The following is a 27000-nucleotide window of genomic DNA, read 5'->3' as shown; positions in this document are numbered from 1 at the left end:
GATTGTATAATTCACAGCCTTTTGGATTTGGGTCAATTGATGTTCAGACATATTGGACATGTTTTCAAACAGGCAGTCCTGATGCTACTGAATGTATTAGACATTTTTAACAAACACACAAAGTGCCTTATAAAGAAAGAATCTTACAGTTTGATGTTATTTTTACCTAAGTCCTTTAAAAAAAAAAGAACCTCCTGCCCCTCTTCATCCACGCTTACACTGTATTTTAGAATCCAGACCCTCATCTGCCCCAAAAGTAAACAATGAGGCTGTTTATGTGTCCAAATATTTAGTTGTAGGAAAAAAAAGAACAACTATGAAAAATAACTGAGTACAAGAAATGTCAAATAAGAGTCATGGAAATCCCATTAACACCAGTCTGAGATAGAGATAGAGAAGTTTATTACACATATGTACACTTTTGGTTGTAATTCAGACAGTAATCAGCAGTTTACATTAAGGACTAATCACTACAAGAGCATTAGTTCTTTCCCTAACAACCATACAAACTCATTTATTATAAATCAAAAATATATAGCTTACAGTATACTGCATTGTTCTCTTATCATTCATATATTTCACATAAACTGGATCAAAATTACGAAAGATAATCTTCAGGTTAGGACCGGTGTCACACACAAATGTGCTTTTCCTCTCTACCTTTTCTGTGTTCCTATGAAGGCCATGTGACGGAGGTGGAAACGGCTCGAGAGCTGATATCCCTTCTTCTCACTCGTGGACTCTTCTTGTTAACTGGAGACAGAGTGAGTAATTCAATAAGTCAAGTATTCATTTATTACTTTCCTTTTCAATCACGGGGCATTTTTTTTACTTCCCCAAACCACCTCCACAATGAGAGAGAGAGAGAGAGATAGAGAGAGAGAAGATGTGAGTTCTGCAACTTCCATCTGTGGCAGCCCTCGACGTCTTACTGCAGCTTAATTACAAAATATTGTTGCCGTTTTCAGTAAAGATTACTCACTGTAGGAGGCCCTACATAATTTGGACCGGAGGGTTTGTCACAGAAAATAATACAATGCAACTGGGCTTTCTGTATTAGATTTCCTCTTTTAGCCTCCTTGACATTTCAAGCTGCATGAACTAATACATCTGTTATTTGTTGATCATTTGATTATTAACATACTTCACAAACCAAATCAGCTGCCCTGCTGGAGACACAGATACAGCTCAGCAGACAGTCTGGGGTTTTTCACGCCTGCCACACACAAACACACGCATAGAGATGCACGATTCAGCCCTCAGTGAAAAAGGAAAGCAGGGGCAAAAAAAACATTTATCTTCCCCTCCTTTGAGCGTATGAGCACTCTGACTCCGGAGTGGAACAAAGCCCGTCATCACATTCTAATCTCGAATTTCAGGGCTTTTATTTCACCCAAATGCCACCCTGCTGGCCTTGTGAATTATTGACAGACTGACACCAATGCGAAAGGACACATAAAAGAGGCTAAAAGCTCCGGCCCTGGAAGAGCTTGTCCTCTCCTATTGCCATCAACAGGGAGACAAACTCTGCTAATGCTCCTCTGGAAGCTCACGGTAACTTTGAGACTGAAGTGGCAACATATGACTCTTGACCTACAGCTGCACTATACAGGAGAGAGAGTCCATGCAGGGCTGCCTCTACGGTCTGTTTCTAAGCTTGAGTGCAGCCACAAGCACACCAAGGCAAAGCTGCGAACTATCTGATCAAATCATGAAAATTAAAAAGTGGAAAGTCACACACAGTTATTACTGCGTGAGCCTTTTTAAGTCATTCTGATTTGACTACTGCTCATCATTGCTCCTTCCAAAGAAATGTGACAACATGGTAATTGGCTGGGTACGCAGTCATTTAGTTTGCATGATGAAAAGTAAATCAAGCTGTGTGTCAATGAGACAATCCAATATTTGTCAGTTTTGCATCATCTCACTGGCACGTTTGCTCCTCATTTTGCTAAAGATTAACATGTTACAGAACAAGTGGAGACAAACAGGGGAGATTAATTTGAAAAACAAAAAAAACACACAAACCCAAACAAACAGAATAATTTCAAGCAGACAGCAGCAGAATGAAACAAAGCTGTCAGCAGAGAGGAGAAGCTGTGTTAGGAGAGTGTTTATGTGCTGTTGTCTAATCCACCTCGTTCTCATTGCTGGCACCCTCGGGTCGCCTCAGTTTCTCCACCTGTTCGTTAATCTGTCCGTCCCCACCTCGTCGATCCTCTGTCTGCATGCTCAGCTCATCCTCCTCCTCATCTTCCACATGGTTCACATCTTCCTCCTCTTCCTCTTCCTCCTTTCGCTCCTCCTCCCCTTGCACCTCCATGCGGACCTGGTCTTTCAGGTCCAGGGGCAGTGATGCGCCAAGATCCCCAGGTCCTGCTTCGCCATTGATACCATGAGCTCCGTCAGGCCCACCCAGTGCATCCTGGGAGCTTTGTTGACCGTCTTTAATTGGGGAGGAGCTGGCGGACTCGATGCTAACAGGAGAGATGTCGCTGCTGCTGTTGGTGTCGTTGACAGATGGGGAGGTGGACGCAGAAGTCGGCTTGAGGGGGATCTGCCATGAGGGGATCTTTGGGACAGAGGGAGTGGAGGGGAATTGTTTCCTGTAGGGGTCGGGGTGGGGTTGAGCAGACAAGAAAGAGGAAGAAATTGAGGCCTGATGACATCCTCATTAAAATCTTACTGTTGTCAAAACGTGTGAAAAAACTTTCCCACGGTGTATTCAGCCATGAGTAAAATGAAACTAAAAAAATGACATATATCTTCCCACATCAGGTTTTGAGTGAGAACATAACGTCACTACTAGTCTGTATTTTAACATGCAGACTCACACAAAGGACTAAGTATTTCTCATAATTACGGGAGAGAAAACGACATTTCCCCCCCAACAGCCAGATGTTCGTCACACCTGGAAAAGAAGCTCTAAGATTCATTTTTAATTACACCCACTGCAGCTTTTAAGATCAAAAAGACATTGTTGAATCATAATGTGAACAGCACATTTTGGCGGTTTAAAAAAACAGTTTGATGATGATTTGGATCATTTGAACAGGAAGGGAACATGTCTGGAGACAGATGGTGATACAGAGCTTTTATTTTGTGATTCAAGCCTTACCCAGAAATCTCATCGTGAGAGTCAGGAGGAAGTCAAGAAAGCAAATGACAAAGGGATTATTACTGATTAGAATGTATGAAGGGAACAAAACATGCTCAACCAGAGAGTTTCTGAGGCAATTTTTGTCCTCGCCAGTCTTCTGATGTGCACTCTTACTTGAGGCTTCATTATAGACACTGATACATAATCATGCATGCTAATAGGATGGGCCGTGCCTGACTAGATTGAAGAATAAAGCTGCAAAGAATCAGGGGACGTCAGGCCATATACATAAGATTTTCAGCAACAGTAGCAGAAAATGCGTCAGTGCATGAAGATGTGAATATGTGGAAAGATTTGATCTAAAGAACTCATAAATAAACAGTGTCACCAATACTCTCTTTGATTTTGATGATCATCCTTTATTTCTCCAAGTTGAAGGTCTAAGGCTATGTTCACACTGCAGGCAAAAGTGGCCCAAATCTGATTTTTTTGGGGGTCAAGTGACCAGGTCAGATTTTTTAGAGGCAGCCTGAACACTCAAATCTGGCCTAAATCAATTTTTTTCAAATCAGATTTTGACCACTTCCATGTGGTCCTGCATCAGATACAGATCTTATTTTTTTCAATGCGACCTCAGTGTGAACGGCCAAGGCGGATTTGATGCGCATTTGATACTTTCACGTCACTTTATAGGGACACTAGTCACAATTCTGCACGGTGGTAGCCTTGCAAAAATGGAGGATAGCAACGATGGAGCGAGTCAATGGAGGGACAGCGAGGTCTTGGACCTTATAAATATAAATAATAAATATACCTTTCAATCGTATTTGCGGCCACAGCTCTGCAAAAAGCAGAAACAAGCAATTTGGCTCTCTTTTTCTTTATACTTGACCTTCTCTGCACCAGATCATTCATTCTCCGCCTCCCACTGCACAAAAGCTTTGTAACAAATGCGAAAATGCTCACTGGCTGCATCCTGAAAGACTGATTGCGTCACAGTGGTGTTTCACATGTTGTCCCATTTCCGTCACTTTCACTTTTCCCAGCCCGTGGTGGATGCATCAGGTGCATCCTTTGCGGCCCAACATATCTTATGATTATTTGCGTGCCAATTCAAACGAAGTGGTGGACGATAAAGCAAGACACTGTTAAAGTTAGTATTTTGTTTCAACTCATACAAATGGTGAAAAATTGCAGACATGTTGAAACTTGAAATTATTTTTAAATGATAATAAATGGTAAATGGACTGTGTACATAAAGCATGTTCTCTCATCAAAAGTGCTTTTACATTACATGTCACATTCACCCATTCACACCACATTCATACAATTATGGCAGAGGCTGCTGTGTAAAGCACCCAACAGTGATTACTTATCTCATTCATACACCAATGGCACAGCCACCGGGGGTAGTCTGGGGTTAAGCGTCTTGCCCAAGGACATTTCGGCATGTGGAAAGCTCGACCTGGGATTTAACCCCTGATCTTCCAATTGAGAGATGACCGACTCTACCACTGACAGCCGCTAACTTATGGTAGTTGAGTTAAGAGACGCCAGATGTGTTAGCTGGTTAGTAAGGCCGGTGGACACACTCTGTAGACCAGACCTTCTCATTTCAGATCTGCTTGAGAAGTATACACAGCATGCGAAGGCTGGGTCTTATAGAGGATGCTGCCCCTGAATGGGGTCACAGCTTGTATCGCCAAAGAGGACCACGGGATGCAGTTGAAAGCAGTGCAACAATAAGTAAACTTACCCTAAGTTACAGTTTGTTTAATCATTGTTTCCTGAGTCAAACATCCACTTTCTCATTCAAACACATTTTCTTGTAGGAAGCTACATGTCGACCCTTTTGCTTGTTTGGTTTTTATGACATATTTATTCCATGAAATGTGTCTTATCTGTGTTTTAACGTGCCAAGTGCTGTTCTTAAAATAATTTTGATGAGTTGAGAAATAATTTATGAGAAACATTACTGTTTATGTATAGTAAAAAAAAATTTAAATGTCAGGTATAGATAAAATGTGGCTAAATCACGTTAACGTACAGTATGACGATGAAAATTGTGATACATTTTTAACACTGTCACCTTTTTCCAATAGACCCAATCCAGTAACTCAAGAGTTACTCAGACACAAAACACAGTCATACACACACACACACACACACACACACACACACACACACACACACACACACACACACACACACACACACACACACACACACACACACACACACACACACACACACACACCTGAACTGCTAAATGTTAGTGGGGTCTGGGGACTTTGTTACCTGCTGAGCAGTAAGCCCTTCAAAGAGACAATTTCAGCCTTCAGCTCTCCAACTGTTTGGTTGTCCAGTATGCGGCTGGTTGAAGACGATGCCTGTAGGAAACACAAGTGAGACAAACACACAACTGTCACTGACAAACACACAAGCATAGATCATCATAGATCAGGTCACATGCATGGCTGGAACACAAAGTCAATATAGGCCTTTCAGCAGCTCCTCTGTGCATAGTCTCAACAATATGAAACAAAAAAAGCTTTGTTAAAAAAATGGACATGGGCTACAAGGTAAACAAATATGGCAAATGCAAATGCTAAAAGCCACATGTTTTTGTGTAGTCAGGTCATCCATCACCATAACAACCTCAAAACTGCCAACTGCTGGTGATGAGAGCAAGGAGGACAAACAATCCAGCTCCAGCCAGCTTTATGACCTGGCTGCTCAGAGAGTCCAGTGAGTGTGAATCATGCTGTTTTTACATAATTTTCCATACTATCTAGAAAAGATTAGGCCAGTGTCCAGTGTTTTGGATAATGACTTTGTCTTGAACAATGGCCACATTCATGAAGGCAGACCATAGCTTAGCAGTTTGTTTTGTTCTTTTTGTCTTTTATCAAAGGCATGTGTTATCGCACAAACCGGTGTGGCATGAAATGCTACAGGGTATTTGAATGGCAAATTGCTGCCAAAAATCTGTCCGTGCAGCACTTTTTTAGGGATAGGCAGGACTTTGACAGTGGGAGCTGTAAAATGGCAAGTTTAAAGGCCTAGAGGCAAAACACCTCAGATGGCAAATGTTAATGATTAAACTGGACAGCAACTACTAAACATTAATAAAATCTTAAAGCAGCACTCATGGGGAAACCCCGACAAAGATTTGGACAACCAGGGGCCTCAAAAGAAATCAAATAGCTTGTGAAATAAATACAGAGGTAACACAGTCCCTACATATATCAGCTTTTGAATCCCAAAGTTTTTCACGTAAGATTTCTCAAATAAACAGTAATAAAAGCCAAACTCTCAATAAGCAGTTTACATTCAGATGTTATTGCCAAGGTATCGATTAGTATCTGTTTTTGTTGAGCAAGCCGTCACATGTATATTATATTTAACCTTTGGGTGTGTTCAGTCAACAACTTTATCATGTATTAACTAATCCCATTCATATGCATTCACACACTACTGGCTATGCCAATGGGTGTAAATTGGGGTTCAGTGTCTTGCCCAAAGACACTTCAACATATGAACTGTGGGAACTGGGAACAAAGTGCCAATTTCCCAATTGTGAGTTGGCTTACTCTACCAAGGAGGCACAGCCACCTCCTGTATTAATATGATTGAATTGCTCTCCCATGTATTAAAGCTGGGGTTGGTAGTCTCGGAAAACTAGCATGAATTTGAATGTAGCATTTCCTCATGACTCCGTCTAAACCCTCCCCTCCTCCCTTGGAGCTCCTCCAAAACGACGCCCCCCCCTACTCACATGCATGAGCGCCGCTGACTTGCGACTATATGATCGTGACTGATTCAAATCCGGTCCTCACCAAAACATTATCATAGTGAAAGTTAAAAACACAAACCAACATGGCTGCTGTTAGCACTCACAACTGTCATGCTATATTATCCAGTTGTACTGGTGACACGATATCAGGAGAAAAGTTATAACATATAATACTGTAACAACTCTACTGTTTGTTAAATGTGTTCAGTGTAGATGCTCTTAATTACTACAGTGTTGACAGTCAGTGAAGGCATCAGGAGAGGTGTAGAGAGTGCGAGCGGGAGAGAGGAGAGACATTGATTGTTGCTTTGTTGGTTGGCGTGATCACGGCCGACAGTGACCGGTTATTAAAGATCAAAGTGTTCACGAATCGGCTCGTCATCACTACAGCGTCCGGACGGACGCTGCAATACATCTACATTTTGTGTAGGACTTACTAAATGTCATTCATTCTTTTGCTTGTCAGAGCCCCCATGGCGAGAGCTTTTTAGACTCTGATCCGGACTACAGTCCTGAGCAAAGCACCTCATCGGGTCAGAGGGGACAGGCCCGAGGACGAGCGAGAGGGGCAGTCAGTAGAATCAGGGGAAGCAGAGGCAGGAGACGGGGACTCGGAGTACACGCCGGGGAAATGTACGTGCAGGAGGCGGGCAGAACGGCAGGACGGGATTTGAATGGTTTAAAATTTTGGCATCCAAAAAACGGTGTTTTTTACCCAGGTTTACTCCGGCTGTAGATAGCAGCTTTTCTTCGCTCTTTTTTAAGAACACTATATGTATTGATTGCCATCAGGACATAAAGATCATTTTAACCAGTATAGCCTTTTTCATTCACTGCTCCCTTGGAACAACAGATGAACACAGTCAAAAACATTCAGTTTCCTTATGTAGACAAGATGTTCTGTGATACTATGTTTCTTAAAGCATTAGGATAGAGATGCTTTGTAAATTATGATGTACAGGTGTAGAGATATGCCTGCATAGGTGTGTGCGTTCAGTAGAATGCAATTCTTCTTTTCTGGCTTTTGAGAACATCAAGGGTTTTTTTTGGCCTCAGCTCTCTCACACAGGGGTAAACATTATAGCTGCAATGGCAGCTTGATTTTAGTGTTAGGAATAACACTGTGCTTGAATATGCATTTTATTTTGAAGATCCTGCCTGCAACACAAGTATTTTTCAGGCACTCTTTTTATTTTGTTTATAGAATAGCTTTAATCACTGCAAATTAAGACGGAAGGCAGAGAAACATTTCAGCCATACTCAAATATGCTGTTTTCCTAGATGCAGATGTAGGGGTTATAGGTGTAGATCAGTGGATTATTCTATCCTTCCATTATCCTTCACTCAATTGGGTCAGGTCTCATTGGCAGTAGTATTCTGCACATTTCTATCCAAAACATTCCCAGGACAGATAAGATGTGTAATTCCTCCAACATATTCTGGATATACCCCATAATCACCTGCCTTTGGATGTGCCTGGAAAACCCCTAAAGGGAGGAGCCCGGGGGGCATCCTAATCAGATGCCCAGACCACCTTAGCTGGCTCTTTTTGATGCTAAAAGAGCAGCAGCTCTACTCAAACCTCCCTCCGGATGTCTAAGCTCAAGAAACTAATTATTAGGTTGAGCCAAAACCTATAAAGAAGGAAGTCATTTTGGGTATTTGTATCTTAGATCTCATTCTTTTTGTTACTCACCAAATCACATAACTATAGATGCGGGTTGGAGCATAGCTTGTCAGATAAGTTTGCATGGCTTTTGGCTCGTCTTTCTCCACTCTAAAGGTCCAGTGTAATGTCTGCATTAGTGCTGATGTAACACATACCTGTCCATCTTACACTTCCTTTTACCTCGACCTCTGAAACTTGGGGTTGCAACTCACTCCAACCGGAATAAGGCAATCTGCCACATTCAACCAATGCCTCTGAATACCCAAGAATTATAGTGGATTTGGGGAATTTTTGGGACACGGTTGAGTTGAGCTTCGGCCGAGTGGCTAAAGCAGTCCTGCACATGCTCAGCTCATTTCCCCAGGGCCGATTCACTAACTTTCCCCAGGACCGGTCAACTAACTGTCCCAAAACAGCTCATAGTTTAGCCAAACAGCTCTGTCTGACACCCGGAGCCAAGCTCCTCTGCTTGCACATTCTACACTTCAGCCTCCGCTGCTCCAGGCATCACATGGTCCTAATGCCCCAGAGATGTATTTTGTAACTCAGCACTCAGTTTTTATGTCTTTAGATTCGGAGTCAGACAGCTCAAACATGCAGGCTGTCAACTCTCTCTTGACATGTCAATCAAAAAGTAAGCTGCTACGCCCACACAGTCCTGAGAAATGCTCTGAACTGGAAATTAAGCTGTTTTTGAACCAAGTTTTTTCATAGCTTTGGATGTTTATTTTCACTCAGATTTTTGTTGAAGCTTAATTACACATTTTAATATTCTATGTGAATTTTAAACATCCCATTTACATTTCTAGGGCCTTTAAATTCTAGTCCATTGGTCTCCATGAGAGACTCAAAGGGCTGAGCAGTATGATAGATAGATAACTGGAGAACACTACTTTGAAAAACAAAACAAATTGAAACCTCAATCCAGCCTTCTAGTCCAACAATCCCAAACACTGAGGAGATATACCAGCCAAGGCAGCCCAACAAGGTTCTGTCCGAAAAGTGAGCCCTACTAAGGGGGCTTCTTGACTTTTTCAGCAACCTCTGCCTGGGATGGGTGAGTCTCTCACAGTCCGTGTGTCAGGTTCAAGAGCTCCACAAAGTGCTCTTTCCACCACTAAACACTGTCCCCTATCTGAGTCAGAAGTTTTTCTCCTCCCTGAATAATAGACTGAGTCAATTCCACTGCCTTGTTATTGAAGCCAACTTAAAAGTCTTGATGCATTGCCTTCCTAAACCCCCTCCATATTTGGCTTTTGCTTAATGATTCTTCTGAAGGTTCAAGTTGGAAGGTTCTGCAGACTTTCTTTGCAATTTTGCCTAGCTTCTTTTTATAATCATAAGGTTTTTCTTTTACTGAAATGGACTATATGTCAAATGCAGTCAGTCTGACCGAGGTCCTTAGTTAAAAAAAGAGACAATTTGACCCCCGACTTCCTACCTGGTTCATCAAGGTGGACAACTGTGCCAGAAATTATTTCTTCTAGTTCCGACTCGGTACAATCTGTCGGAAGCCAGCTGCTTAGAGTTGCAAGTCTGAACCCTCACAGAAAAAGTTTTCAGGATCATCAGGCATTACAAGGAACCACTGCTCTTTTATAAAGGGTTTCAAGCCAAAAGAGTAGGAAACCATTCATGTACTACTGATACGCAGTCCATCTATATATAACAAGCACAAACAAGTGCAAGAAAAGGCAGCCAGACTGAATAGACCAGAGGGAGGAGAGGGAAAAGACAAGGGGAAAAAGTGGGATTAAAGAAAAGTAAAAACTGTAATTAGGACTCCTCTGACTCACCAGAGGAAGCTTGTTAGGAAGCGTGGACCCCCTATCGAGGGGAGAGGGATAACTTGGACTCTTTCGCTTGTAATTAAATCTAAGAGAAATTAATTGAATCACATCTGAAAGGGATCAGACTCATTTACAGTGGAAGGAGGGAGGCAGAGGAGAAGAAGTGAACAGAGACTGAGAAGGAGCCGAGGAGGGAAGAGGTATTTTTTTTAAATAGCTCTTATCGACTCCTAAACCTCACTGATAAGGAGTGTTTTAGTAGTGGTGCATTGGAGGCCGACTGAAGACACTCTTATTACAGCAGTCACCTCATTAGAACCATCTTAATCCCTCCCCTCCCCAAGGCACCAGTATAATAAGGCTGGATTCTCCTTCTCTCTCATTTTACATCCAAAAAAAATTAATTGCCGCATGTGCTGAGCTAAAAGAATTCAGAGCCACGGAATCAACTGAACAAAAATGTAAATTGCTCCATATGATTGAAATTTGAGGGCTTCTATACACTTGTTTCACTTAACATTAGAAAAAAAAAATTCCTTTAGCGTAATTGTTAACTGCGTGCTACAACTTTATACCTAATGTGCATTATCCACAAAGCAGTGCCATATAATATCTCCCATCAAGACTTGTCACATAACACTACCACTGACATATGTCTTATTAAGTCTGAAGAAACCTAATTAAATGTTGGGCCAGGACTGAATTTCAGCTTTGAGATACATTAGGAGTGTACACCCACAATGTGTAAGTGCACTAGCTTCTTAGGTGGAGGCTGAGTGGAGGGGTATCAGTGACTGGAGAGACTGAAAGAAACACGGCTGACTTTAAAAGCCCCCCTCAAGTGCTGACATATTTTCAATAGAGAGAACGAGTGTGTTAAGATGTGATGTTTTAACAACTGCTGATCAAAATATTTAACATCAGCAATGATTTAGTGCCTTTGATAGCAAAAACACCACCATCAAGAGGATATTTCCAGGTCCCCTGTGATACAGTATTGCAGTCAGAATCTGATTTCTAGTATGTTTTTCCTTTTCTTCTTTTTTCATTTCTCTTAAAAGTTTATTTTGGGGCTTTTCTGCTGATATTTTGAGATAGGACAGTGGATAGAGTAGGAAACTGGGAAACCAGAGTGGGGGATGACATAACAGAGCCGCAGGTTTGATTGGAACCATGCCGTCCACTTACATGGCTTCTGTAAATGTAGCCACACGATTTAACGGCTAAGCCAAAACATCCCCAAACCCACACTTTGTTTTTCTTCCTATTCCTCTACAAGTTACAGTTGTGCTCATAAGTTTACATACCCTGGGAGAATTGATGATTTCTTGGGTAGTTTATGTTGTCATTATGATATAAAAAGAGTAAACACAGTTGTTTGATAAAAAAATTGCTTCACCCAACCACTAACCATGAGTCAAAATAAAGTATTTCTCTTATCATTCATATTCTCTGAAAAATGGCCAAAAAAAATCACTAATTCTGCCAGGGTATGTAAACTTATGAGCACAACCGTATAACTAGACTCTTTTTCTAAAGGTACAGATACAGTATATGTTTTCTTACATTCGCTGTATTGTTTTATATAAATGACCCCTTCCTATTGTTTTTGAGTCCATGTATATCATCTTTAATTGAAAATAAACAAAAGATTATTACTAACACAGACCTTTAATTTTCTTGTATTTTGAGCACTATCATCTGCATGTATAATGTCTTGCAGAATTGACTTAAATACAGGCACAACTGATTCCATGTGTGAGTCCTTGTTTTCTCATTGCTGAATCACTGTATATATACACACACACTATAATGCCTTTCATACCTGATCATTACATTAACTATTAGCTATTGTATGTTAGTTCAAGCTCTGTTATGACATTCATTTGAACCATTTGTTCTGAATATTTCTGTAAAATTTGTTGAAGTGGATCATAGATAATCATATTTTGTTCCTTGTTTGACTTCTATCAGACTTCCTTGTGTACAGGTGCGAGGCTCAAAGGGCTCTGTGTGGCTTTGTGGAGAACATTATTCTCCACTCTTGCAAAACGCATCATGAACAAACAACCAACAAACAAGTAAGCCAATTTACCAAAATCAAAATAACACTCACATCTCAACATATGAGGGAGATTTTGGCTATTATTTTACTAACAACTAGTACTGGCTGGATGGTGTTTTTCACTGTGTAAATACTGCACTGTTTCTCTAACTGATTTAAAAGCTGCTAATATGTCTTGGGTGGGTGCCTGGGTGTGAAAGGGGATGGCCTCTTTCTGCTGGTTAACTAAGTGCTTCAAGAAAAAAAAAAAAAGAAAGAAAAAAATATATTACAAGCAAAGAAAAAAGACTATCAACTCTAGCAGCACCCAAGGACGGCAATGCATCTGGCTAAATGAAGATAAATGCCTGTGGACCATTAGCAACAAGATAAGATCTTTAACAAGCCTTGTTTAAGAGTGTCTGAAGGCAAATTAATTCACAGTTACTCCGCCGGCAGACAGTGTGTTTTCTTGTAACGCATGTATATTTATGATGGAATTAGTTTCAAAAGGAAGTCCCCAGAGGAGGGTTTTTGAGTGGAAACACTGGTACAGTGCAATTGATTTCACTCTATTTATGCACTTTCCCACTGGCAGTTCATCTCGCGCAAGCAAGGAGGCGGTTTCTAATCTTCAATGTAGTATCCACTAATAAAGAGAACGATCAGTGAGTTGAGACAGCAGGGTAAACACAGTTAACAGGCAGATTTGTAATGATAATAAGGCAGAAATAGACTTGGCTGTTTAACATTGGGGATTAATCACCCTCAGGCAAATCTATTCTGAACACCAGTGCTAGAATACAGCAGCATGTCTGTTAAGAGGCATGATAACTGAGAAAATAGTGAATAAGAAGGGAAATGTCTCAGGCTCTGAAGTATGGGAAAGTGCAGAAAGTGTGTGTGTGTGTGTGTGTGTGTGTGTGTGTGTGTGTGTGTGTGTGTGTGTGTGTGTGTGTGTGTGTGTTTGTGTGTGTGTGTGTGTGTGTGTATGTGTGTATGTGTGTGTGTGTGTGTGTGTGTGTGTGTGTGTGTGTGTGTGTGTGTGTGTGTGAGAACATGAGTCAGTCTGTCTAAAACTCACTTCTATAATGAGGTCCCCAGTTTTGGGACAGCGAAGCGCACACGAGTGGTTTCCAAACTACAAGAAATGTTTACTTAGCAGCTGCGGAAACAGAAGTCTCCATGTGTTTCGGGTTAAAGACACATTTCCGTGTTGAGAGGTATAATTGCTAAGCGTGGCGCACTTTGAGCGGCGTGGTGATGCAAACCCTGAAAGCCGCAAACGGTGAATGATAAGTAGCTCACCAGCTCCAACATGTGTTTCTCATCAAACATCCCCGACCTGAAAACAATTTCCCAATTTCCCTCATGGCCTGGGACAACAGAGGGCCTTGTGCCGACTCACAGGGAAAATTTAAGATCAACACTATAGCTATAAAGCAGGGTTTATGATTTGTTTAATGGGTGTTTTGATGTGAATTATATCTTTTATACACTACCCCTGTCCAACAAGGCACTCATAGCAAATGAAGTAGACACTTTTTAATCCAATCTGGGATTTGCAGATGACGAATGAGAAGAGAAAAACTCTCCTTGTACCTTAATTGTGGAGGGAACTCATTGTTTAAAGTGGGCCTACACTTTACCCAACAGAACTCGTTGGAAAGTTTGGTTTGTTGTCTAGTGCGAGGTCAAATGAGATCATCGCTCCAACATGCCGATTTAGGCCACCGTTCCTTTTGACAGAGCTCAGAGAGACTGTGCAACAGAGAACTTGAAACCGCATGAAATGAGCGATATGAGCCTGCAGTTTTTGATGAACCTCTTCCAAGCAAGAGATTCACATTTTTCTTCCTCTTTGTGCTGAAGCAGATGTGTCCACATATGTTTTCCTGCGATATCCAGATGCTACAGTGAAACCATGTGCTTAACAAGCTGTGGACATAAAACATTGTCTCAGATTGTCTCTTCCAAGGCACATTTTTAGAGCCCAGTGATCATAAAGCAATTTATGAGCGGTGTTATAAAAGGCAAGCAACATTTCATCTCCGCACATAAGTTTTTAGAACAATCATTCAGTCTGATTCACCTAAACACTTACAATTTCTGAGTCGATTATGAACACTGTCTATAAAAATCAAGGCGAGGAGGAACGACAATATGGTTAAAGATTATGGTCCCATGATGAGATGCACCACACTTTTTTTGCAGCTTGTGTTCGGATGATATACAGTATAATAAGACTGTCCGTCTTAGGTAGTTATGACTCAGGGAAACACATGAGATTTTAGCACACAAAGGCCTCGAGCATCCACTTCCCTCTCTTCATCAATCTGGGGATTTTGACCTGCAACTTTATGTTTACTGTCCTCTTCTGCAATTTCAGAGTTACTGCCTGTCTATCGTCCCTCAAAAACTTTAATCACGCACAGAGGAGCTCTGAAAGCTGCAACCTGTACTATAAATGTTTAAACTAAAGCAAAGAAGCCCTCATTGGTAGATTAGTGAAGTTGCTTTATCTCACTAATGTCAGTTTGCAACAAAGATATTGTAACACGCATAAGTCATGAAGTGAAATTACTAAGGAAGATTAGTTTTTAAACAAACAGGTGTGACTTGACAGACTAGATTACCTTTTAAGAGCATTTCTAACCACATGACATGCCAGTTTCTGCTTCAAAGTATTAGCTGTAAAAACAACTGCTAAACTCTGGAGTTTGACAAGTAAACCATCAAGTCACTTTGATGAAATAGAAAGGTAATGTCTCGATTTCTTAACATAAAATCTGGATTTTTCTTAGCCAGTCTGAACTATTTCTGGTGGCTTGTGAGAGGTGCTCAAAAGGGGGGGTCTACCTCTGCTGCAGACAGTTCCTGAGACAGCTCCTGGATTTTCTGCTGCTGCTGAACGAGGAGCTCCTGAACAGAGACCAGGGTCTGCTGCAGCTGGCTGACTGTGGACACAAGCAGAATGATACACAGTAAATTCAGCACACTTCAAATACACAATATCAAGACAGAGAGAATGTGTGATAAGATTGTTTGGGTGCCACAAAACTGAACATTTTCTCAAGAGAGAGAGAGAGAGAGAGACGATGACAGAACTGATGAGACTCAACTTGTGTCACTGATCAAAGCCGTCCTCAAAGAATTGTAATCAAAGCTAATACCCGGTAACTTAAGTCGCCGCTTTTTGGTCCGAGGCACTGGGGGTAGAGGGTGGGAAGGGAGGGCACATAGGATGGAGATATTAATCTCTAGTGCCTGAACTTAAATCAAATAACAGTCTCTAACCTTCCATTATCCACCCAGACACTGCCTTCTAATGCATCTTAAATCCTCAAACGATCAACAAAGGAAAAAACAAGGCTCTCATTTGGGAGGAGGCTGCCAGACAAAATGTCCCCCCTAATCCTAATAAATATTGTTCTTTTTCCATTGACTTTGAAGATTGAATTAGTTCAAGTGTTGGTGTTGGACGAGGGTGTATGATTTCAAATAACACCGGGCGCAGTTTGTTGCCCCCTGCTTCCAGTCACGCGTGTATTACCAAACAATGCATTAAGTTTCCCCGAGCTGATTATATTACAGAAAACCAATAAACATTCATATAAATCATGGGCGTGTAAAGTGTTAAATCAAGCCTAATAGGATTAACATCAACAGATATTGTGGCGGTCCGCTGCTGAGGTTGTCAGGCCAATGGTTAAAAGCCTGAGCTGCAGCCGGCTGGTCGGGATGTAAAGAAGCCTCCTCTCATATTAACCCAGGCCAGGACAAAGACAGGGCCCTGCTTGGTGGAGTTTCTTTTGAAAAAACAACACAGACAAAATATTTGATCTTTCAAAGAAAGCTAATATCTTGCAGTGACACCTGTGTTTAAATGGGTGGGGTTGTATCAATATAGGTGGGGCGCTGAAACGTTTGATCTTTTCATGCTTGCAGAATCCTTCGGGATACGAGTTTGAGCAGGATAGGTGGTTGGGGAAAATGACCATTGTGCAAACAGTTTAAGTTTGTTACCCGATTTGTGATCCAGAGTGGGACCAGCCTTTCTGATGATGGCAATAAAACTAAAATACCGCAGCCATCCCTGCTTAAAAAGGTGTTACTATGACAGGGTGTGCACGCTAAACCGAGAGCTGCCATATTAGTCTCTGATTCCGCCTCACCACAGAACAGCTTATCCAGATGTGAGGGTCAGTCTTCCAGTCTGTAATGCTGTGCCTCCTGAATTACCACTGGCACCACTTTTTCAGCCACCTCAGCCAAACAGTCCAACTCTTTTCATGTGCCTCCACAAAGTTTACTCCTTTGTGCTGTTCAGGCACTTGACAAAAAAAAATGAACAACTTTGTATCCCCGGATTATCACAGATATTAAGCCAAGAATAATGAAGTCAATGACTTTGGCCAGGCATGAATCAGAAGGAAGCTGTGGCAGCAATGTGTGTGTATTTGTGTACATGTGTGGGGGGAGAGAGAGAGAGAGAGAGAGAGAGAGAGAGAGAGAGAGAGAGAGAGAGAGAGAGAGAGAGAGAGAGAGAGAGAATCTGAGACAAGATGATGGGTGAGGCTTGCAGCTGCTGCGAGGAGGGTGCACATTGTGTATTCAGTAAATTATTCAGTAAATACCTCGATATAATGTACACTACATATGTCCAGGCCTGTCTCTGTCTTTAATGGCCAGCTGGTCACCAATATGGCTCCCACCGACAAAGAGTGCCCAAACAGCCGCACAATTCCATTACAGCCTGGGTGCGCTGAAGTAGTTCCAAGATCCATTCATTAATTGTCTGTGTGAAGTTGTAGGCAAATCATAATGGGAGTCAAGGCCCCTACTCTCAAGCTGGGGCTGGCGAGAGAGACTAATGTGGTCCCCATTCAAAAGGATACATCACCTCATTGGGCCCGGCACTAGAGAAATACATGAACTTTAACAAAAGGGGGTTCAAGCAATTGGCAGCAGCAACGCAGTCGGTCGCTATTACTCAGTGCAGCGAGGAAAGGGAGAGAGAGAGAGAGAGAGAGAGAGAGAGAGAGAGAGAGAGAGAGAGAGAGAGAGAGAGAGAGAGAGAGAGAGAGAGAGAGAGAGAGAGAGAGAGAGAGAGAGAGAGGGGAAGACAAAGGGAAAGCAGTGGCAGAAAACTCTCAGTGTAATTGCAACCCCTCTCCCCAACTGTTAACTACAACAGTCATTAACTACAATAGCAGCTTGGCTACTGCAGTCATAGCAAATTAGTTCCCCACACTGGCTGTAGAAAGGACTCCTGTTTTTTTTTTCCTTTCAACTGGAGTCTTACCTTCTCCCTTCCAAACACAGGAGGACTCTTTCTGTGAAATCCCGCCTTTACCGACAAACAAAACAAGGTTTGTCAGTTGGCAAATCTCCAAAAAGTGATAAGTAAAGCAAGAACAGGCAGTGGAATAGCCAGAGGAAATGTGTTTGCATAGTTGGGAGAAAATAACCATAAAAGAGCATATATTTGTTAATCAGATTCAGAGTGGCACACCTCGCACGCAATCTCACACAATCGCTGTCCTCAGTCTACCTTAGCCTGACAGAAAACAATAGCATGGGTGTGTCAGGATAAAATGATAACAGCCATATTTTCATCTACGCTGTGTAGGCCTGTGACAAGTGCTGTGAAATCAAACACTGAATTTGTTTTCATTTTGGAGACAAGCAAACAAAGGTTACTTGTATTTGAACTGACGGGGCTATGTTTAGGATTTAGTTTTTAAAATCAGCCTTTTGATTTGGATCATGATTGTCTCAACAGTGAAAGCACCATTAAAATACAGTTTTCATACAGTTTTCTTCCAAATAGGGAAATCTTAAGATACATATAATTTAAGGAAAGAAGCACTCTTTTGGTGACACACACTCTCTGAAAAAAATACCTACTTTGTGAGATTTTTATTTGTTTAATATCTCAGACAGACAGCTGACAACTCATTAACAATAAGATGTGGCATGAATGACATAAAAGCCACTATGGCTGTGCAATTCTACAAAGTTACTCCAACTTACTGACTTGTGTTTTTAAGGCATGATGTATCATGTCTTACCTTCCTGAACATGTCTTGTTAAGCGACAAATAAATAGAATGTGTTTTTATTATTATAAACTGAAAAAACTGCCCCTGTGTTACTGCCAGGCCAACTATATCTAATAGGGAGTGGTACCTTTCAGGTGAAAACACACTCCAGTTCGACACTACTGCTAACGAGACCAAACTTTCTTGGAGTGTCTCTCTCATTTACGCCTCCCTGGATTTTTAATTACACTGACAAAGAGCTAGGAAAGCATCTCTCTCCTTGCTTCTCTCTCTCTCCATGTCTGACAGCCAGGTTGAGATTCCTCACCTGTCCAACATGGGAGCCGCACCTGTCACCGTGCACTTAATCACGCTAGGGCCAGTGCTGAGCCCAGACGCCACACAGTGCCATGCCGCACGCACATCCAGCACACACACAAACACACATTCCCGCACAGAAAATTAAAATGAACTTTCTCGCCACCAACGGGGAAGAGGGTGGATGATGATGATGGCGGTGGAGGTTTGGATGGGGGTGAGGTTGGTGCAGGGGGAGACGGATGGAAGGTGGGAGGGAGAGAGGATGGGCGGGGAGGGGGGGGGGAGAAAAGTTGTCATTTCCCAACTCCTCATTAATATTCCGAGGTTAAGAGCTTTTCAGCGAAACGTAATTAATTGAGCCCGAGCCTGACAGTAAACAAGCAATTTCAAATTAAAGCGAAATGACAGCGGCGTCATTTGTTAAAAACGTGCGGGGCCCCCCGATTTTGGCGACAGATAAATGAGGGAAAATGTTAAGGAGGGAGAAAGTGATGAAGATATTAATCTTCACCTGTCTGTGTCAGCGTGCCACTCATTGCCGCAATGTTGCTCTCCATCCTCTGCAGATGCTTCTTGTCCTCTCGGCTGCCCATAATGAGGGGAAGGATGTATTTCTGCAATTAAAAGCATGGCACAATATTATACTTCTCTCTTGTGGGAAGGGACAGAAAGATGAGGAAAAGACAGGGCCAGCTAAACTTGGCAATGGAGGGTCAAACACATTGTTTTATTGGACAAGTGCCTCATTGTTTAAACTGCCTGATTAAGAGCAGGCGGATGAGCTACAGAAATGCATGAAAACACTTGTACATTTGAAAGTGAACTATAATTTTGACAATGCATATGACATTTAGGCAATTTATCAAGTATAAATGTCAAATCTATTCTGGTTCTAGACAATCTGCTTCTCACTTTTCAATGTGTCACTGTTATTTAATTGTCTTTAGTCGGGAAACAAAATCTTAAGATAAAAAACTTTAGTTTCAGAGCAATCTTCACAGGACTCTGACTATTTAGAAATCAATATGTTGGTCTTTAAATAATACCAATGATCTACAATGCTAGTCACTGTTAGTTGCAGTGCTTGAAATAAATGTGCAGAAATATAAATGAAAGAAACCCAGGAAGGGAGAAATACAGAGAGAGAGGCCTGCAGGGAAAAACATGGTGGTTGTAAACACTGAAAATAGTCGTCTAAAACCAAAAACAATGTCATGGTGTTTATGGTCTCTCTGCCACTGAATAAACAGAACTCTACCAAATGATATGTATGTCTGACAGCCAAATGAGCATGTTCGTCATCCAGTGTGAGTTTTAACCAAATGAGCAGCTTGTGAGCGTCTCACTAAAGCCTTTACATGTGTGCTACGAGCCCAGTTTAGAAAATAAAAATAAAGGTCCATGTGACTGCAGGGCCCAATTCTACTGCATTCAAAATCCTTAGTTCATTTATTTTAGAGCCCAATGAGGATGACTTAATCTATTGCAGCCGGCTTGCAGCTTTCTGCTCCCTGAGCCAGGTTTTCTCTCCAACTCAGGTGGCAAGCAGCCACACCAGCGCAAGTAATAAACACTTTTTAGAGAAAAAGATTAAATGAGTGTCAACACGTGGTAATTAATAAGTGGGTTGCTGGGAGTGTGGTGTTTACAAGGTGCACCATAACATAAATAAAGTGTGGGCATAAGCCTGGACATATGGTGCGACTGGCGCTACGCTCCAGTGACATGACAGCAACCTGTGCCGTCCCGCCAGGGAATCCCACCTCCCAGACGACCAGTGGCTGGCAAACCCTGCAGCATGTGGGAAACAGTGAACTGGTACAGTGTGTGTGTGTGTGTGTGTGTGTGTGTGTGTGTGTGTGTGTGTGTGTGTGTGTGTGTGTGTGTATTTAGTTAGCGAAGGAACGAAGGGACAGAGGAGTAAGGGACAAGAGACTCTGAATGTGCAGCATATGAAAGGCAGAAAAAGTCAGGTAGGCACCTGCATGGTCAGAATACGTGCTCTCTTTTTCTCTCAAACACACAGAGAGGAGAACAGACTGTCATCCAGGCCAAGAACCACCGCTAAAGCTCCTGTCCCCCTCTAAAACGAGAGTAATGGCTTCCACATGCCACTCAGACTAGCACTAACAACCACTATGGGATTAATGTCACCGGGGACAAGGGGCCTCATGAGCTCATGTTCAAGGGCTGCTAAGCCCGATAAAAACCAGGGTGATTATTTTTAGAAGGTGGGACGTCAAAAAAATGGTTGTGTGCTGTGTAAGCAACTATATTTTTTGTAAAGGAAAAATATATCTGAGGAGGATGTACGGGGAAGTTAAAAAGAAGGGGTTCAAATGAGATCATGCTTTGACGTAAAGCAGGGTGGCTTTAATAACAAGACCAGAGTGATGTTAGGTGCTGCGGAGGCGCCGTCTTTTCTAGCACCGTAATTTATCAAAACTGATGTACTTGCTAAGCCCACCAATTTAAATGTAATATAAAGGAGAAGCAGTAGTGACAGATCTTAGGATGCAAACTAGAACATGTATAACAAAATCTAGAGGGACATGAAGTGTAAATACAACATCAGAGAGGAAACTTAGGGGGAAAGGCAGGAGGAACAGAGTGTTACTTACTTTATAAAGCTGATGAAAGCCAAAGGCGATGCCCACCATAATGATGGTGAGGGCACCATAGTCTCTCCATCTGTAACCTGCTGGACCTAGAGAGGAGGATAAATCACTTTAATGCAGTACAATACAGATTTGGAACCTGCTACACTTGAAGTTTAATGGGGTTGAACACTTGCTCAAGATACTTTTTCTGCCACTGGAAACATGTGAATACATCTGGACATGAAACTCAAACTCATCGGTCCATACCAATGTCTATTGTATTTTAGCTCAGAGCTATAAATCATATACAACCAATTACTAATGACTAATATTGTGGACATTCATTAGAGTAAGGCATGTAAATCAATAAGCTGACATCTTGAAAATGGCCTGACTTCTGTAGTCTGAATGATTTGTATTTTTTCTTTGATTTTTGACAATAATCATTGTGCGGTCGCAGTTTAGATGCTGTCATAATATAAGTAAAGACATGTAAAGTAAAGACTGAACATAGACACCCTCGCTAGTCTGCACCATAATCACTAGTTGGTTAAATTAATCAGAAATATTTGTATTATTGTAGGTCTGAAATGTCAGTCAGATGTAGTGTTTAACCTGCCACTAGCAGGGGTTATAGCTCTGTTTGATGTCTATTGCCATTCTGCTATATAAAGCTCTACTACCTGGATGTACACAAGCACAGATCACAGATGGCGGATCAGGTAGTGTGGCGCAGTTTGGCAGTACTTTGATCTAGATAATGGAGATGAAGTTGTATTAAGACTGTGTCTAGTCAAACTGGCATCTAACCACTCCACCAGAGCAACGTGTAACAAGCACAGACATGTGGACATTAACCTGCAAGGAAGACTAGTGACTGGTGGTGCTAGATCTGCTAATGTTCGCCAGACTCAGCAAACCAATCTGTCATAGTTCACCCAAAACACTGTGAAAAAATCTCATGTTACATTATGTTAAATAACTGAGTGTTTTCTGAGTGTTTTCCTGCATTTAGACTGCGGTTTGTTGGAATGTAACTTTTGAAGGAAAGGGACTTTGGTCACCTCAGACTATTCCTAAATTGAATTTGTATCATTTTTAATAGTGTAAAATTGTTTTTTTTTAGATCACAAAAGCCAGTTTAAAGTTATCATTGTTTATATAATTATTATTAATTCATTTTTTATACAATGTATTTGATAGGGAAAATGCAAATCACATAGTATAACCTCTGCTTGTTACAAACAGCTATAGTAACTGATGTTTTATAATGAGAGATTGTAGTTATTGCTAGTTTCCAACTCCTGTCCCCAGTTTGGCATTTAGTAGATTAGATTACATTAAATAACATGCATACAATAAAAATTGAGGTACAATAAAAAGACCAGTCGACTAATACTTACATGAAGGTTACATGCATTGTGAAGGTTTTTGTAATTAATCAAATTACAAGAAATGGTTATAGTTCATAATAAAAGTGTTAAAAATGCTAATTTCTCTTTGAAAGTGTCTGCTTTCCCATGCAGTACAGAAATAATAAAAAAAAGCTTCTTCAAGCCAAAAGCATGAGATGAGTAATGTAAATGTTTGTGTCCTTTCAGGAGTAAAAATGGAAGTGGTTTTAGAAATTTTACCTGTGCCTTTAATTAGCACAATGTAATACAATTAATTTCTATATGATGCTAAAATCGTTCACTCTATGTATGCAAACTGCCCAAGCTACAGCAGGTTGCTCTGCAGAGCTCCCTCTATTCTGCTCATCCGGGAAAGACATTATTGTCCTGAACTTATTTAAATGACTAAAACAGAAGCAAGGGGTAAGTGTGTGTGTGTGTGTGTGTGTGTGTGTGTGTGTGTGTGTGTGTGTGTGTGTGTGTGTGTGTGTGTGTGTGTGTGTGTGTGTGTGTGTGTGTGTAAGTAAGTGTGTGTGTAGGTGTGTGTGTGTGTAAGTGTGTGTGTTTAGAAGTTGACTGTCTTACTGAGTGACAGATAATGTGAAAGTGTGTCATTGTGCAAGCTGTCATATGGGTAGGCCAACTGTCTGTCAAAGTGGAAATTCCCCACATAAGAGAGGCATTCAACTGAAAATGTCACTAAACAACAAACAGGTCTGGAGGAAATATACTGTATGAGTTTTTTCTTCTTTTATTTACTCTGCTGAGGCCTGAATGAATACGAAATTAGAAGAGGCTAGGCCACCAAAGTACACAATTGATATTCTATTACAGGTTTCATTTCACCTAATGGGTTATGTGGTATGTGTTTACTGGGTTGAAGTGGATAAACCAGATTGATCTTGTGCCTTACCACTTGTCTGATTTGACATGCAAATAAACTGAGAGACCCACTGTCATATTGCACGATGAGGTAGATTTTCAAGGTGAGTGCTTTTTTATATTTCTTACTCAAGGGCACATTGCCTCGCTGCAGCAGCATTCAGCGATGAACTTGTAACCTTTCGCATCAAAAATTTTGAATCATTCTCCAGCATCCATATGGTAACCACATAAATTTGGGTCTTCATCAACATTATGGCTGCGATAGGCTGTCACCTATCCCAGAACACCCTGCTTGTGAAAGGCCTGGGAGTCCTTGGGAGAGGTGGTTGACCCTGAACAAGACTCACTGCATCACAAGGGGTCTTCACTTGCTCTTTTCCCCCCCGTTAGGACCTTTCATTCTTCCTCTGTCTCTCCCTTTTTTCTCGAGCACTACCACTCTGCCATCTTCCTTTTTTTATTTGGTCACTTAAGCTGTGGAACTGTGGTCTCCATCCCCCGTTTTTCCAATCTCCTCTCAAATTTATTGGGTTCAGTGGAGGCCTTCCTGTCCTTCTACCGCGTGGAAATAGAGATCAGAGTATCCATTACTTCGACAGAGATGGATGCGGGTCCCCGTGCACCGTCTCCGTAACAAGGACATCAAAGGGAGGTAGCCCCCTCTTTTCAGCATGACCCCCCATACAAGACTCCCCGCTCTCACCTCATTATGCAGCTCTCTTATAGCCGTTTTGATATAAAACCCCCCACTATGGACGGAGAGCCGCGAGTCTCCCTAACTACATGGCCATCCCATCAACATCACTTTCATTACAAAACATGAGATGCCAAGGGAGTCAAGGACAGTGTGGTAATAAATGAGGGTGGAATACATCTGGAATCATTGTCATATGGGTTAAGCATTACGCGGACTTCATTCTGCATTGGTAAATCAGTGGACAGCACTCATAACCTCCTGAGGTAATAAAGATACAGGTTGCTGTGTGGGGTCTTGCCAGTGTGGAACCCCTTGAAGAGAACTGCTCGAGATGAGCTTCATGAGCTTGCGCTGTGCAATGTCATATTCTCTGTATCCGATTTCACAATCAAGGCAAAAGTTGTTTAGCATAAATGTGTATAACCCTCATGAAGATGCTGGTATTAGTGAGATCCCATGGAGAATCTTGTTTATTGCATTTTAATTCATTGAAAAAAGGGTTCTTCTGTTAAAGCAAACTTAAAGAGGATCTAAGGTTTGAATCAACCTCAAAAACAAACTCTTGTTCCACTGACAGATTGCACATTAATATACCATGAATATGCACTAGGTATAAAAGGGAGGACAGGGTGTATGTGCTTACTTTGTGGTGCAGGAACCAGCTGAGTTGCATGGAGGGGAAGTAGGGGCCCTGCAGGGTTCAGAGGCAGGACTTCTTCTGTGCTGCCAGAGCGCAGGATGGCCAGTTCTACCTCCACATCCGTCAGTCCTGGAACCAAGAGACACAACTTTAAGACATTTGGAGGGGGTGCGTGACGTGTTAACACCAAGTGGCTCCTTAGCACTCGTAATATAAGATAGAATACTTCCCAAGCTCCCTACAAATCTTTTAAGTACAATTTAAAGAGGAAGAATGTCAAATCTCCTTTCAATTTTACCCACCCTCTGCTCAAAAATGCATTTTCATTTCATAATTAAGAAATTCCACAGAGAGTTGTGTTTCAGGGACATCCATCACAGACAGATAGTGTGAAAAAGTTCACACAATGAAATCTGAAACTCTGCGAGCCTATTAACTGCCACCAAAGGCAAAGAAAATAAGAGTCTGTCCACTTCTCCAGTTATATTTCCCATGTGGAGATTTCATACACCCCAGACAGCGAAAATGCATTATTTTAATTTCTTCATTGTAATGTAAATGTATTACATAATTTTGCAAATGCCAATATAATTTAATCTTCAGATCTTTTTAATGATTTTAGTGATGATTAAATTGCAAAGGGCTCCCTGATGGAGAGTCAGAAGGGAGGAGAAAAAAAGGAATCTAATATGAACATCTCCTTTTGTGGCAAGAAAGGATTTTATTTCAGGCACCATACGCTGCCATTGCTGTGGGTCTCATGTTTTAATGAGCATCTCAGTCTCAACAAAGGGAATAATTACATTTTTCAATGAACTACATTAAGAAACAATATTAGCCAATTTATAGAAAAACAATTAAGAGAAAACAGAGGATGGAGAACCAAAACTAGCATGACTGGTACTTCTTGGATGTTGATAAGCATGATTTATCTTAGGAGAAAGAGTCCTAGTATTCCATTTTTGATCAAGCCTGTTAGCTTATCTTTGCATGGCTGTGTTTAATGAAACCTGTTGTATCTCACTTACAATTTACTACTACTTCCTTTAGCCACTTCCCTTGCTTATTGACAGAAAAATCTCCATTGTAGGGAAGCCTTTAACATGAAATATCCCCTCAGGGTTTCCCTTGGAGAATTTACAGAAGCTCAGAATAAGCTTCCTTCATCCTTTCAGAGACATCAGTCGATTGGAAATGGTTCAGTAGCAGTGTTTAAAGGGGTGGCTCTATTTCATGAATAGTGGCTTCACAGTCTTACCCTACTATGCCTGTTACTGACTTTCAGAGTGGCCAGCACAACAAAACATATTCATATCCATGTGGAGTTATCAACAATGAAATCTATGCAAAAGTCTAAAGCAACTATTTTCATAAAAGATGCAAAAGATGTAACATCCAAGATCTCTTATTACAACAATTCCCCTGTTTGAATATCTGTTGGAGCAACCTGGTTGTGAGTGAAATCTGAATGGCAGGTTGAACCCTTGATCAGAAGTCACATTCAACCTTTCCTTGTTCTGTGTTTCCAGCCCAAAAGCATAAAGAAATCCTTTGATAATCTGCCACACAGCCAAAGCCAAGAGGAGGTCCCTCCAGTCACCTATTTAAATGCTCCGGGGACTTCAAATGGCCATGAAAATTGTTGAATAATTGAAGGCAAATATTGGCCGGCCTGTAGTCTGCAGCAGGTCCTGAGTGCCAGGAAGTGGTGAGCGCCATGTGCTGAGTTTGTGCAGTCAGACTGCACTGTCAAATAAGCAATAATGTGTCCCTGGACTCCTGATTCATCTGACCACAGCAGACTACATGGTGGCAGACTATTGAGTGAGACATGCAAGGATCTCAATTTCACCAAATACCAAAAAAAAAAAACATGCTTGAGGACTTTCCTTTCACCTTGAAATGTTAAGTCCTTTTTAAAATAATCTATAATTAGTCTTTTATCACGCTTAATGTATGTACATCTTAATGTCTGCTCTTATCTTTGATGTTGTTTATGCAGCCAATGAAAGGTTGTTTCT

General features: G+C 41.4%; 1 protein-coding gene across 3 annotated transcripts in view; it reads right to left on the bottom strand.

The window, feature by feature from the left end:
* Window positions 1–380: 380 nt before the first annotated feature.
* The window catches only part of pex14 (peroxisomal biogenesis factor 14), a 55011-nt gene continuing 28391 nt past the window's right edge, over window positions 381–27000 (bottom strand). For 2 of the 3 annotated variants that reach the window (XM_034696232.1, XM_034696233.1), the window contains exons 4-10: window positions 24983–25108; window positions 21385–21470; window positions 19275–19377; window positions 15259–15356; window positions 5399–5490; window positions 2138–2606; window positions 381–753 (exon numbers count right to left, since the gene is read on the bottom strand). In XM_034696232.1, coding sequence (XP_034552123.1) covers window positions 730–753; window positions 2138–2606; window positions 5399–5490; window positions 15259–15356; window positions 19275–19377; window positions 21385–21470; window positions 24983–25108 — 998 coding nt within the window. In that variant the 3' untranslated portion in view covers window positions 381–729. Of the gene's footprint in view, window positions 754–1144; window positions 2607–5398; window positions 5491–15258; window positions 15357–19274; window positions 19378–21384; window positions 21471–24982; window positions 25109–27000 lie in introns of all 3 variants that reach the window. The other variant, XR_004633038.1, reaches the window with a different exon arrangement.

Source organism: Notolabrus celidotus, chromosome 11 (assembly GCF_009762535.1).
Source record: "Notolabrus celidotus isolate fNotCel1 chromosome 11, fNotCel1.pri, whole genome shotgun sequence".
Taxonomy (NCBI): Eukaryota; Metazoa; Chordata; class Actinopteri; order Labriformes; family Labridae; genus Notolabrus; species Notolabrus celidotus.
The sequence above is the reverse complement of the archived record's forward strand: the minus strand, read 5'-3'. Positions and strand labels throughout refer to the sequence as shown.